Source organism: Siphateles boraxobius, unplaced genomic scaffold, assembly GCF_051911475.1.
Source record: "Siphateles boraxobius isolate OS27281-9 unplaced genomic scaffold, OSU_SipBor_1 13, whole genome shotgun sequence".
NCBI classification, from domain to species: Eukaryota; Metazoa; Chordata; class Actinopteri; order Cypriniformes; family Leuciscidae; genus Siphateles; species Siphateles boraxobius.
This window is the reverse complement of record NW_027508733.1, coordinates 4,003,850-4,019,234: the sequence shown is the minus strand read 5'-3', so window position 1 is coordinate 4,019,234 and position 15,385 is coordinate 4,003,850. Positions and strand designations below refer to the sequence as shown.

The 15,385-nt window shown below is 38.1% G+C and overlaps 1 protein-coding gene and 1 long non-coding RNA gene across 2 annotated transcripts in view; one reads left to right on the top strand and one right to left on the bottom strand.

Annotated features, from left to right (window-relative positions):
• The window catches only part of LOC143735203 (uncharacterized), a 151,010-nt gene extending 137,604 nt beyond the window's left edge, over positions 1-13,406 (top strand). Inside the window, exon 7 of the mRNA XM_077225276.1 lies at positions 13,390-13,406. Coding sequence (XP_077081391.1) covers positions 13,390-13,394 — 5 coding nt within the window. The 3' untranslated portion in view covers positions 13,395-13,406. The remainder of the gene's footprint in view (positions 1-13,389) is intronic.
• LOC143735772 (uncharacterized) lies at positions 350-4,491 on the bottom strand. Its single transcript, XR_013203296.1, has 2 exons — positions 3,966-4,491; positions 350-3,902 (listed from the first exon to the last, which is right to left on the bottom strand). It is a non-coding gene; the product is annotated as an uncharacterized LOC143735772 (long non-coding RNA).
• Positions 13,407-15,385: the final 1,979 nt, after the last annotated feature.

Genomic DNA, 15,385 nt, shown 5'->3' with positions numbered 1-15,385 from the left:
CATTTCATACTAAGCTTATTTGTTAATAATAATAACAAAAAGATTGCATACAATGTTACACAATATACCCAGTGGTTTAGGTTTAGAGGACCGAATTTTAGGACTCTAGATTGATACATTCAGATCCACCTTTTGAAATCCACCCAAGCATTCAAGAATATATAAAAAACATGGAAGTGTGCATGGGAAACCACAGCTCTCCAAAAATAACATGACAGCCCATCTTAAAACCATCTGGAATATCCAGACAGCAATTGAAAGAATGCACAGTGGACGGAAGTAATTAATATGGCCAGAGCATATATTTAAAAGCTGTAGCCTACATGTTAACAGGAAAGAAACATTCGCATTTTAGCTGTAGTAGTTTATTTAAATACTTAAGAAAATATACACATTAGCACATACTTAAAGTGTGTTTGTGATGAATTGTACACAAAGTCAAGCATTAGCCATAAAAGACTGTTCATACCATGGACGACAACTGTAACTATATAATTTTAATATTTTCTATGTTTATGACAAGTATACAGTACACATTTTATATTTATGTGTTTGAAATGCCCTTTAATCCAGAGCGACCTATGTTGCCTTCCAGGTACACATTTTATGAGTTCTAAAGGATGATTATTCTTGATAAAAGCAACTGCCAAATGTACAACTAAAACAATGATGACACAGAGCAGACGTATCATTTGAAACACTTTCATTACGTTTTTTTCCAGCTGATTTAAAAAAAAAGCAAAAAACAAACAAAAAAAACAGTGTCCCTTTACACATTTCCGGGTTCTCAAAAGTGGAAGTCGTCAAATTGGGTAAACATCTGTAGCGGCAAATGAGAGACTAAATATATTTTTCCTGTTCCCATTTTCTCAAATAGCAAAAGAAAACCTCCACAACAGTGTTGTCACAACTTTCAAAGAGGACAATAATAGAGAGATTGATAAGAGAAAAATATGTAAATTTGATCGTTGCTTCCACAGCCGCTGTATTTGAAAGTCCCTGGTTGACCCTGGTACACAAAGTCAAGCATTAGTCATCAAGGCCTGTTCATAGCATGGACGACAACTGTAACTATATAATTTTAATATTTTCTATTTAAAAGGCCTACATACATAAAAAAAATGCACGATTTACAATGCTAATGACCGTTAAAACGCATCAAGGGTCCATTAGGGCCAATCAGAATCCACCGGACTCCACAGAGCGCGAACCGTTGGATTGCATAACCGCTGCGCGTGCTTTTAATAAAAAGAACGTCGGTGTTCATTGGTGTGACGCTAATAGTCATAGTTCTGGGTGTGAACTGACCTAAAAATGCCACTGAAACACATTCCTAGGATGATTATAGTTTACTTTACGACTGCATGACGTCTTGAAGGAAACATGGATTTATGTTTTTCTCATTAAAGAGGGCACGAAGGGTTAAGTGCGGTTGCGTGCAGACAGACATGATTACGGCTCGTCGCCTCCAGGTGTTCTGCACACAGATAATGACGACAAAGTCCTCGCAAAGGGTTTCTGCACATTTGTAGCTGGTTAGCTCCATTCAAACCATTCACAGTCCATGCAAATTAATTCAACATTTCAGTTAACTGACAAATCAGAGCAGAAATAAAGGCAAACACAACGTTCTCATTGTCTAGTAGGCCTACCTCATTTAATTAAGAGAAACATGTTGTTTTAATATTTGAGTGAAAAAAAAACACATCTGCATAAATCAGATAGGCTACAACCGATTTGATGACAGGTTCCTAGCTTATTATGTTTTGCATATAACTTCTCAGTGTGATATTTGGCTCTGGGCAACATTACTATGATTCTTCCCTTATAGGGCAAGAGTCTGCCAAACAAGAAATTAGGCATGTGTTTATCGTTATTCAGTTGCTTCATGATTAAACTTGCTTGTGAGATCCTCAAGGATAGAATTAACCCAGCTCTTGCCTGAGAAAACTTCTGCAAATGCAATAAACAGGGTGAGCATGCTGATTGGAGGACAGGAAAACATGCTGCATGCTGATTGGAAGAGAGTGAGGGGTACTGCTTGTTGATTGGAGGATAGTAGCACATACTGCATGCTGATTGGAGGACAGTTCATCTGTGGCATGAGGACCTCACAGGCATTCATTTGGTGTCAACATGTCTTTAAATTGTATTTAAATAAATACATTACAACCACTTACATTCAGCACAGATGTGAAATCCTTTTCTGCATGCGCTGGATCGTGACCCCGAAGGATCTACAGACGGTTTCTTCACATGGCTTTTCTGCTTTATTGCACAGCTGGTCTTGTTCAAGTTAAACCAATTATAAAGCGCACAGCTCTGGTCTGGACCGCAAACACACTGACTACATGATGGCGGAGGGAACAAAACAATATCAAACATCTTAAGGAGGCCACGTCACGAAATCTGGTCAGTCTCTGAGCGCATGATAAAAGGCCTCTGACATTGCTGTGAAACTAAAATAAGAGGCTTTTTGCTTTCATCCCGCAGCTCCTTCCCACTGATGCATTTATGACCTATAATTGTTTCTGAGTAGCACAAATCTTTCCAAGTAGCTGTCGATGCTGCGGACTGAGGAGAACGGTTGAAGACCGCAAGGCCTGCCATATGGAAAATATCCTATATAGATGCTATATGACGGATCAATCCAATTGTGCAGCATTTTTTTTTACTACATAGTAGTTTTTGACACCCTAGCAACTAACAGTAAACCACTTACTAGAAAACCCTAGTAACAACATAGCAACAGTATAAAAAGCATGGAAGCACATACAGTAGCAACATGCTAAAACTATTCAGAACATCCTAACAACTTCATAGCAATGTTCTAAATGTCTCAGAATTCCCAAGCAACTTCATAACAACATGTTAAAAACTCAGAACAACCTAGCAACTGCATAGCAACATGTTAAAAATCAATCCGAACATCCTAGCAACTGCACAACAACTTGTACTAAACCACTTATATCCTAAAAACTATTTTGAACACCTTAGCAACTGCATAGTAACATTCTAAAAGGTGTTCAGAACACCCTAGCAACTGCAAAGCAACGCCATGGCAACACATTTTCAATGCTTAGTTTTACCTTATATAGTTATACCATAAGAATTTTAGTATGTCTAAGAAAGAGGAAAAATTAACAAGCATCATACTAAACATTTTTTAAAAGATTTGCATCTTTTTTTGTTTTTATTTAAAGGCTATATATGTATACAGCATTTCTCCAGTTGTAATCTTTTCCCTAACTGTTGCAGGAGCAGCTCTGTTAAGATTCAAAAAAAAGGAAAAGCCAAAGCTAGGCTGCAGAAAGTTAACATTATGAGGTAGATTTATGATCCACCTGGAGCATTCCATTTTTTATATGCATAAATGGATATGACAGCGCGACCTAAATTAAGTCTCTTGCCGTAATTCATTTTCACTATCTCTGACACCGTCAAACATGCAGAGACGCTGCAGGCCTTTTTGAGGCACGCCGAATATGAGGTAAAACCTGAAACATCTTGATATTGTGCGTTCCCATGGCCATGCCTGTGCTTAGAACAGAACACAATGCTGAAAATATGGATATGGCTTTAATCAGTATGCAAAAAAATCCATTATCCTCAATGCCTTGACTTCTAATGGTTAACCATTCATGTTTTATTAAGGTCGGTTATAAAACATATTTTATATTCACTGATGACAGATGTTTATATAGCAGCAAGTTGATGAGAAACACATTTCATGCAGATTGGATAGGAGTAAAGGACACTAAATGCTGATTGGAGAATACGGAAGCACACTGCATTCTGATTGGAGCACAGTAAAGTACACTGAATGATGATTGGAGGACACTGAAGCATACTGCATGCTGATTGGAGGAGAGTAAAGGACACTGAATTCTGATTGGAGGATACTGAAGTATTATTCATTCTGATTGGGGGAGAGTAAAGGACACTGAATGCTGATAGGATGGTACTAAAGCATGCTGATTGGATGAGAGCAAAGTACACTGAATGCTGATTGGAGGATACTGAAACACACAGCACGCTGAGAGGTTGAGAGTAAAGGACATTGGATGCTGATTGGAGGGTACTGAAGCATGCTGCAGGCTGATTGGATGAGAGTAAAGAACACTGCATGCTGATTGGAGGACGCTGAAGCACGCTGTATGCTGATTGGATGAGAGTAAAGGACACTGCATGCTGATTGGAGGCTACTGAAACATGCCGCAGACTGATTGGATGAGAGTAAAGAACACTGAATGCTGATTGGGGGACACTGAAGCACGCTGCATGCTGATTTGATGAGAGTAAATGACACCGACTTGTGATTGGAGGAGCATAAAAGAAACTGAATGCTGATTGGACGATAATAAAGCACAAATCATGCTGATAGGATGAGAGTAAAGGACACTGCATGCTGATTAGAGTATACAGAAGTACGCTGCATGCTGATAGGATGAGAGTAAAGGACACCGAATGCTAATCGAAGGATACAGAAGTCCGCTGATTGTAAAGGACACATAAAGCTGTTTGGAGGATTCTGAAGTACGCTGTATTCTGCTTGGAGGAGAGTAAAGCAGTGGTGTTAAGGACTTCACTCCTGTTCCTGCTGAACTGAGCCAGCACTCAATCAGCACACTGATACCAGTTTAGCAGGCACAAGGGTGCACAGCCCTCAATCGTTCCTTCAAAACCACATCATCGCAATTATACACATGATCTGAGAGGATTTGTCTGAACAATTTGCAGGGATGGTCATGACACCACGCCTTGTTTGAAAACACTCTTGAGTCTGACCCCAATATGCAGTTAATTGTAGGTTAAAAGTGCAGTTGGCAAGAGCAAAAACCCTTCACACCTTCAAGTCTGTTCTCATCATGTTCTCTTTCACTCACTAAAGCCGTTAAAGTTCACAGTATTGTGCCTTTGCGTTTTTGTCAAATTTTCTAAAACTGCTTTTTGCGTCAAAACAAACTTTGCAATGTTTTTTTTCACCTCGTATCTGTTTGACTGGGTTCATGGCCTATAACTCTTAAATATCCCTATGAGAAAACTGAATTGATCAAAAATACTACCGCTGAAACTATTGAACTCTACAAACAACTAAAATGATATAGGCCTAAATTATCATCAATGCTGCACAAATAACCACCATACAAGGCTGCATTCATAAAAACTATAAAAGTAGAGCAGAACTTAGTCCATCCAAGTGACGGATTATGATTTGTTGTAGCCCCTGCTTACCTGGAACATCTAGGCTACACCTTTCTGCTTTTTCATGACTGGAGTGCATTTACTAACGTGCAATAACTGGTCTAAATAGACTTTAACTTTGTGTGCCAGTGCTTCCATTGTGTTCAAAAAAAGTGGTCAGAACCTGCTCTGTGTAATGAAAGCCGGACACTTTTGTGTACAACAGTATTCAAACCACCGGTCTAAGAGCTTAACCTGCCTCATTGGCGTGTTCGTGTCCTAACTGGTTTCACATTTACTGGCATCCCACCCTTCACTATGCCCAGTTCCTGCCCTGTCTCACTTTGATGCCAGAGCAAGTAGGTGGACCACCTGACCATACATCATACAGTTCACTCCAGGGACTGAACTTAGCCACTGTGAACAGTATTCTTGAGGGATCAATGCTCACCAATTAGCTAAGCTCTGCGCCTTGAGCAAGTGATGACCTGATGGACCGGCTCGAGATGGAAAGGGTGCGACCGAACAAGGCGTATTAGCTAGAAACAAGATGTATCTTGGGTAATTATACCCGCTTAGTCATTGTGACTTTGCATAAATAATTTACAATGCTAGATTTGAACAAAAAAGTCAATATCTTCCACACTTGAAGCTGTTCTCATGTTGATACCAAGATATCAATGTTTGGCTTAGTGTGGCTCAGTTAGACCATGTTGTTTGAAGTTGTGACTAAACCATTTGATTCTAAAAAGCATTGACTGCCGTTAAAAAATAGTTGTATAAATAAAATAGTCACCAGCGAAGGCTCTGGGATTGTTAGCTGTTGTAACGCCAGTCAGCAGGATTTTATTCCGGATTTTTCAGGCAATCATAACATACCGTCTGTTAACAGTCCTAAGCGCCGTGGGTGTCAAACATGGTTTGCATCTCCATTTTATATTAAACTTGCCAGATGCCCTTTTGCCTTCACCGATATTCCAGTAAGCCATTATCTGTCATTCCTGAGGAAAAATGATATTTCCAGAGCGATGAGTCACTGTTTGTGTTATTGAGTCTGAAAAACATACCAAGCACTTGCACTCATATGAACTAAATGTCGAAGAGGTTGCATAAACAAAGTCTGAATTTCAATATGTTCCAGCAAGCGGCACGTAAAAAAAGTGTTTTACATTTTCTGAAGCGGCATTTGTCCAGGAAGAACTCACCATCAATGATGGTAGCTATAACGATTACCATATTAGTACCAACGCATTAGTACCAATGTACATTAACAATCTGTTTATAAGTGCATGCTGCAGTTTTGTCATCTGCCACTTTTAATTTCACAAGCTATTTAAAGCAGGATGGATTCTGATTGGCTGTCAATGTTTTCATCATTCATCAGTTGTGAAAAAAAAACATTCTGAAAGTGATTCCAATGACATTTTTCCTTTGTGCCATAATCGGTATAGTTTTGGTGTGAAATCTGTTAATCTTTCAAATTTAGAATGATTTTTAAAAAACTTTATTATTAAAGGGTAAATAAACACTAAAACAACTTTTTTTAGTTTATGATCTGTGGGAATGGAGCTTCATAAATGCTGTTCATTGATTCAAGTACATTTTTTGACATTTGGGTTTAAAGTGTTTTAATTCTACAATATATGGTGTAAAAACGTCTGAGTGCTGCCCTCTTCAGGTTGAACGGTGGCTACTGCAGTTGAATTTTCCTATTGGAAGTTGTGGTACTGCGTGACGTCAGAGGGTACCAGCTAACCAAGCCCTTGCCTACAGAGAGATGCGTCTCAGGTGCACGCCCCCCTCAACTGGGCTCTGTCCACTTTTCCAGCATTTCTCAAATATTGCCAGTGGGTGGAGTCAGGCTCTGACTAGGGGCTTAGTTACCCTTTAAAGTTATCGTCCTTGGTGTGAATGGGCCTTAATTTTGCCGCCTTTTTTTTTTTGCACATTTTTGTGCAAAATCAAGTGGGTAAGTAAGGTTTCTTAGAAAAGTAATGAACCAAAGTTCAGTTTTTAGAGTCAAGGGTTTGTTTAAATCACTAATCCCAAGTATGTACGGAGCCCCTAAAGGGACATGGTGATGGGAAAAAATATGAGATGTAAGGAAAAATCATAAATCTCTCACAAATATTTTGAGTTTTCCCTTGAAACTTTTTGTTCACTCAAAAAATGTTTGAGAATCATTGTGTTCGCTCACAAAAATTCAAGTTCTTTACAAGTGAACACAAAGTTTCTTGGTGGAACGCAAACATTTTGCGGCAGAGCTCAAAAGCATTGAAATATATTTTTTTTCTTCCATCTCATATCACCATGTCCCTTTAGGGCCTCCGTATTTATAAGCATTAGTAATAGTCATTCTTAAAATCATTTCCAAGGTGGAGCAAGTACATTTTGATGACTGATAAAACCAGCACAATAAAAGCTGGAACATGCATTATGAAAGTAAATAGGGTCAGTGTTGACGTTAAGCCACATGCACACAAGAGCCCTGACAGTCTAATCCAGACAAATCTCTGTGGTTCTTTGTCTGCTGTTACAGGATCTCCAAAATACCCCTGGTCAGGTTGGCGGTGTAGGTGGGGCACCTGAAGAACTGTGCAGGGGTGGAAATCCCTGGCAATGTGATTTTCAATTCTGTTTATCCACCAAATCACGGTGCCAGGAACCCTCCCCACCACAGCTGCAACTTTAGATCCAAAAGCTTTACAGCTGCGGTCCAGCTGCGTCCCAGGACTGCCCGTACCCTATGGGGAGAGAAGGAGAGATCGTCAGCTTATCCAAACCAGGTTGGCGTTGTGGGGTTTGACCCCGGGCAGCGGTGTAAACCACTCTACTGAATATCATTAACACTCTCAAGGAAGCTATTTTAAAAGTGTAGTTTCAAAGGCAAGCTTCTCATAATTACATTTTTTAATCAAATTTTGATTTGATTTTGACGTTACAAAAAAGTTCTGTTTGTCCCACCAATTGAAGATGGAGTTAGTGTTCAGGAAACCTGTTCGAAAATAGTCATTATTTAGCAATTTTATTGGATGCCGCTAGTTACGAAAAATTGTCGCTTAAATTTGAAGCTATGAGGATAATATATTTTAGAAAATTATGAGACTATATAATTAAAAATATTATAAATAAATGTTAAAAAATAAAATAAAATAGTTTTGATAAATGAAAAAAAAAAGAAGTTTTTGTCCAGCACAAAAACAATTAGTTATGTCATCAAACACATAAAATTCACACTAAATAAAGCCTATAAAACTGAAAAACACTGAATCAAAAATAGCAGTGTGAAACGAAAGATTAATTTTGCTATAAAAGTTGCATCACATCAATTTCATCACAGACTGTAAATGTGGAAAGATAAACAGTGAAAAACATATTCAGTAATGTTTTTACTGAAACAACAGTAAAAACATATTTGTTTGTTTTTAGCAATTTACCAGTGAATGTACCATATACAGTTAAAAAAGTTAAATGTTTAAGTATTTTTGTGTTATGTTATCCAGTTAAAACTTTCTTAAAAAGGAAACCTGGCTCAAACCTGGTACGGTGCATCTATGCACAGCCTAATTTTGGGATCTAAACGTTTCTGCAAACCTTCAGCTGTCTATCATATTATAAAACTTTTTTATATTACATTATATTATAAAAGTATAATATGACTTAGAAATACGCAGTGTGCAAGTTTTTAAACTACTTTTATGACACCTTTTTGTGATCTTTGGAGCATGACAGACATGAACAGTCATTCAAAAGAGTCAGATGTAGCGCTTCAAAATGTCTAATTTAATGGTACAAAAGAATTGAACGTCTTGAGAGTGATTTTTTTATGAGGTTTTAGTGAACTATTCCTTTAAAGTAGCACTGCTTTTCGAAACTTACAGATTTAGCATATAAAGTGGGGAAAAGGGGAATACAGTCTAAAAAAAACCCACAATACTTAAACCTAGGATGTAATAATCGAATTCTAGATATAAATGTTCTTGTTTAGCTGATAGACATCGACTGCGTGAGAGGAATCCAACATGATTAAACAGCAGATGTTCCCATGCAGACGCCACAGATTCAGCTGCCCAGTCAAAGTTCATCATTTCAAAGCGTTTGGTAAAAAAAAAATAAAAAAAAATGGCCTGTGTTTTGAATGGCTCAAGACGAGAGAGCTGCAAACAGCTACCGGACAAATTTGTTCCCAGAATCCTATTTTAAGGGCAGAGTGAATTTAACTAACAGTTTTTTCTCTTCCTTTTCCCTCTTATGGACTCAAATTTCCTCAACAATGTAAAACTAGTGGAAAGGGGGTGAACGTGTAGAAAAGAGTTTGCTTCGGTCCTGCACAAAATGTCTCAAGTCCTTTCATGGAGCAAATCAGAACAGAATGATCCATTAGATTTGGACATTTCAGACTGGAGGACGGGAGAACCGGATTTCAAAGCCATGACCACAGCTACTTTTCGTGCAGAAAAATGTGATGTATTATTGTTGTTTCCACAGCATTCCTGGGCCACCCTCACAGTGATGTCATAATGGCGCGATTGTGCTCCTGTCTGATACAGTTTTCCTGAGAGAAAAGAAGATATTTCTGTATATTTTTTATTGCTGAATATATTTCAGACTCATAATGTAAAAAGGGTATGAATTTTCCAGCTGATCTCAGATGATTTATAAGCTATATACATATTATATATCACCTCAGCTATGTTACATGCATCACTACGTCATATTTTAAGCAAACGCAATACTGTTGGTGTACACTGGGTTTACGGTGTAGCAAGAGTCTGCAACTGTCCAGCTTTCTCCAGGAAATTGCTAAAGGGGTTGAGGGATGTGTCAGTGTGCTGTGAATAGAACACCAATGTGCCAAATTTTTCCAGCCGAGGAAAATGTATGTTAACACCTAGTCTTTGCTCTTCCCGCACTTAATCATGAATACCGAATGGCTGTCTATATTAAAAACGACATTAAACCAGAAACGAGGAAAACAGAAGCCAGAAGTTTTACTTCCGTGCTTTTGAAATATTGGAATTTTTTCATTGCCAAATACATTTCAAAAGTTCACTGTAAAGGTCTGAGAGTGACATGTTTTATTTTGCAACAAATCAAACAGAGATTGCAGCATAACTGAGCACTACATTTAAAAAGTGAGGTGTTAAAGGGATGAAACACACACAAATAAAAATTCTGTCATCATTTACTCACCCTCAAGTTGTTCTGAGTTTCTTTCTTCTGCCAAACACAAAAGAAGATATTTTGAAGAATGTTGGCAACCAAACAGTTCATGGGCCCCATTGACTTCCATATTTTTTTTTTTTAACCTACTATGGAAGTCAATGGGGCCCATCAACTGTTTGGTTGCCAAAATTCTTTTGTGTTCTTTTGTGAAATTCATAAAGGTTTGAAACAACTTGAGGGCCAGTCAATCATGACAATTTTTAGGTAATAAAAGTAAACGGAAGAACTGAATAGAATCGTATGATCACATATTAATCAAATACAGCATTACATTTGCATTCATTGGTGAAGTACATTTTGAATGAGGAAGCAACAAAGGAATTTTTTTTCACTTTCTGTGGAATTTTCATTATTATTCTTATTAAAGGAATAGTTTGCCCAAACATTACAACCCTTGTGCCGTTCCAAATCCAAAAGCTATTATGGTGAAGCTGGACAATCAAAGTCACTATAAAGATAGCGATCACTTCATAAAGATGTTTTAAAAATGTTCACTTTTGTGTTCCACAGAAAAAATAACAACATGGATACAGTTTTAGAATGGCATGAAGCAAGGCAAGTAAATGATACATCTTGATTTTTGGGGGAACTATCCCTTTAAGTCAATACTCCAAAGATTGACTGCGCCACACAGCTCATGGCCGTACTGGTTCTGCTCCGGCGAGCAGCCATGCAGGGAAAGGTCAAACAAAATCTCTGAGACTGATTTGATAATGGCTGCATGGCCTCATGTTTGGAAGCCGTTAAGACTAAATCATCTGCGGTAGAAATGTCAGATTCTAAAAACATTTCTGTAGGGTTGGTACAAGACTTTTCCAAATCGGGGTGAATATATATCATGAATAACAAAATCTCTAGAATGTACACACATAAGAAGAGGGAAAATGTGGGGACCATTTTCACTGAAACCTTATGTTATGACATAAAATGAAGAGGAAATATTTTTGCACTACTTCTAGGTCACTAATAAACAGCAAGTAAATGATTGGCATTGATCATGTGACTCTTTGTACAGGCGGTCCCAGAGGCTCAAGATGCTATTTGGATCATTCATGTTGATTTTCCAGTTCAACTTTTAACTCAATTTGTTATGCTGACAATTTAATTTATAATGGAAAGTTCAAATTAAATTAGAAAAGCAATTTACTAGTGGTCTCAGAAATTTGGATTCCACCCCGCCATATTTTTATAGTAATGTGAAACACGTTTTTGCACGTATTATTGCATTGCATCCATAAATGACACACATGGAAGCATTTTACAAAATTCACTAACCAGTCTGCTAATATTTTATCCTCATGAAAGGTCACAGACTCAATGATTGTAGAATAAACACCATTTAACTCTAATTTCCTTTGAAGTGCACATGATAGAGACCACCGCAATGCATATTAAACACCAGAACGTGTTGACATGGGCCGACTTTGATCTTGTCAATGAGGAAAATCCATCTTTCCAAACATGCAACGTGTCTCAAATTGCTAGCATTTCACTTCTGTGACGCATTTCTGCAAGCTGATTGCCACTTCAGTGCATTATTTTCCTTCTTATGTGCAAGTACATTGACTTGTAGATACAAATTTTTACTTCTATCTCTGATCAATATAGCAGTCCCTCATTTCCCAGTCACATTTCATTACACAGCATGGGCATTGGACGTTTTGTAACAAGTGTGCAATATTTTTCGATAGAAGGGACATGAAACAAATTAATCTAGCACGGAAGTTAAATTGAAAGGATTTTGTGGAGACCTGATGTCTCACAAGGTGTGCGGAGCACTAAAGATTTCAAACCTGAAGCCAATGCATTATAGGCCCACGTCTCCATGTGTGTGAGCTTGTACTTCATCACCCACAGGAGAACTTTCCAGAGGGTCTGTTTATGGCATGCTTGTAAAGAAAAAATGCAGTAGTCTGGCCTATCAAAATCCTTTCATGATGTGGTTTGAATTTGTCTGGCCGCCTAGTTCAATCATTCCAACCGCATCCCATTCATGAATGACAGAGTTTGAAAAGATGCATACAATTTCCTTTTACAGCTTCCAAACTTTCCAAATGGGTTGTAACACACTCTCGTACACATTTAAATATTTATCAGGGTCCCTGCAGTTGCACCTTGTTCAGTATAGTTCAATATAGAAACTATTCAATCCTAATGCAAAGTACATAGGCTTATGTTTGCCCTGAGTGTCTGACAAAGCAAAAAACGTATTGATCTGCTTTGAAATGTTTCAGTTTCATTTCAGCTTAACTGAACTTAAAACAGACCTAATTGTGAAAATTATCATAGATCTTTACACTCAAAATGAAAACCCAACATACTTTGCTACAGTATAGACAGGCACACAGAAAGACATATACATAAAGTATATTACAACTTTACAGTTTGTCAACAACTTCATTACAAAAAAATTAACCAAATAGTCATCAAGCATACAATATGGAGATAAAATGCCACTTACCGCATTAAATCATGAATTGTGACCGTAGGTTCACATGAGGATGTAGGAACTGAAGTGAAGTGAACCTCACCAGATCATGTCATTTCACATCGAACTCCGACGAGAATTTACCAATTCTACTATGGCGAAGGTTTTCCTCTTACTATTCATGATCCATGTATTAGCCATTTGACGAATTCCAAGCGACGGCAGAAAAACGTAATTACTATTTAAAGTAAAAGCATTTTCTATAGGAAGGTCAGCGGGCGACGTCAGAATAATTTAACTAATGTTTATAAAATACTTATTTACCATTGGAAGGATTACAGCTGCGTCATCGCAATCTACTTAATATTCAAATGATGAACCGTTACCGTAGGACTAGCGTTTCGCGCGATGCCTATCTTGAGGTAAGGAAGGTAACGTCGAATTAACAGCTAAAACTATGACTAAAGCTTGATAAGTTTGTTCCAAGACCACATGGATGCTGTCAATCCATCATCTGAGAGAGAGAAAAAAGCGGATGGAGGGAGAGATAGACTGAGACATGTCTAATTATTGTCCCAGAGGATCCATTCCTCACGGTCCATTTATGAATCACCTCAGTGCGTTTTTCTCCAGTTCCGGAGAATTCTTCACCATGGCAATAACATTAGCCTTTAGCGAGAGGAGGAAAGCTTTTAGTGCCTAATGCTCTCTCTCTCTCTCTCTCTCTCTCTCTCTCTCTCTCTCTCTCTCTCTCTCTCTCTCTCTCTGCCCCCTCTTTTTGGCCTCCTGACTGTTTTATTCCTTGAAGGAAAAGTTCACCCATACATTAAAATTCTGTCATTAATTATTCATCCTCATGTCATTCCATACATGGACGTTGTTCATTTTTAAGCGTGTAACACAGTAAAAGAAAATGTCTTATATTATAATCTTACAATGGTGTTATAAAAAACTTCCACAGAACTAATTAGCAGTAATACTGGAGTAAGTGCTAAATAAAAGACTAAACATTTATTTAATTGTAGGCCTATGCTACACACTAGCTATCCCATAAAAGAGCACTGTCTATCCTGTCAACTAATCAGAATGTATGCAAACTTTTTGAGCTACTAGAGTAATAATTTTTTAAATAGTTTTATCTGCATCACATTTTAATGCTCAAATTTTTTTCAGGGAGAGATGGAAAAAATCATCATGTTCCAGATCAAAATATATGATGCTAACAATTTCTGACCAGAGTCATCGTTCTTTCCTTTCTAAATTTACTGGCAGAAGATCTCAAGAACACTTAAAAAACAATCTGAGCTTAATAAGCAAGTGTTCACATAAACTGACCATTTACACAGTCCCATCAGTCCTCTTTCCGTAATGCTGCAGTGAAACCTCAGCTATGTTGGAAAGAAATAGCATTGAGTGATGTGAATGTTGTCTGTGGCCATTTCAGATCTGCGTGATGATAACTATTACATCAAATTTAACTTACCAGTAACTGTCTGAACGTTCAAATTTTGTGGCAACCAAACCTGAGATAACATTTTTTCCAACATTTCTTTTAGATTGTCCACAAAAACCACTGTATGATATTTGCAGTGACATGGAGCGATGGAACTTTTGCTAGCCTTGGTTTGTTTGTTTTGCCGGTGTCTTTGCCAGCGTAGTGAAGAAGAAGCGTGGCTTGTTTTGGTCCGAGTGGGCAGTGGTTGTGCAGATGCCATGCCAGCCCGTCGCTCTGCTCGGAAGAAACGCCCACACACACACACACACACACACACACACACACACACACACACACACACACACACACACACACACACACACACACACACACACACACACACACACACACACAGACTCGGTGCCGTGCAGACAGAGGCCTTGGCGGTATGTAGCAGATGCCCAGAGCTGCAACCCACTCCAATGCGCCAAGAAGAATCCCTCTGTTATTGAGGTGGACCATCCCAACAGACTAAACAAGGGAAAAGTTTCTCTTGTGTAATCTGAAAAGAATGAAAGACTTCCCATGGCATAGATAGACAATGAAATAACAAGAATTCTCTCTGATATACAGTAAGTTGCATGCAAGTTTTGACCTGATGATAACTTTGAAATTGGTTGGAACATGCAGTCTAATTCATTGTGCCTCACTCGTTTCTACAGGACTACACACATCTGCAAGGCTCCACCATGTGGACAAGATGCATAATTGTTGCCAAACATAACAACTGATTCCCTGAAATCGGTCTACAGAACCACAACAGTCTAAGCTGCACTAGGATGTTTTTTTCAATGTGTGCAGGCTGTGTTATATTTTTATATAAAACATATTATTATATTTTGTAAGGTGTTGTCTTTTTTTTTAATGAATATGTCAATGTTAAAATGCTTGAAATGCAGTGGATTGTGCACGCATAATCGGGACGTTTAAGTGCTCTTCGCTCACGGGGACCCCACACTTATTCACTATATCAAATAAAGTCAGAAAAAGCCCCAATGCAGCAACTGTACGTAACACATTCAACGGGTTATGCGTCTTAAATCTGTATGAAT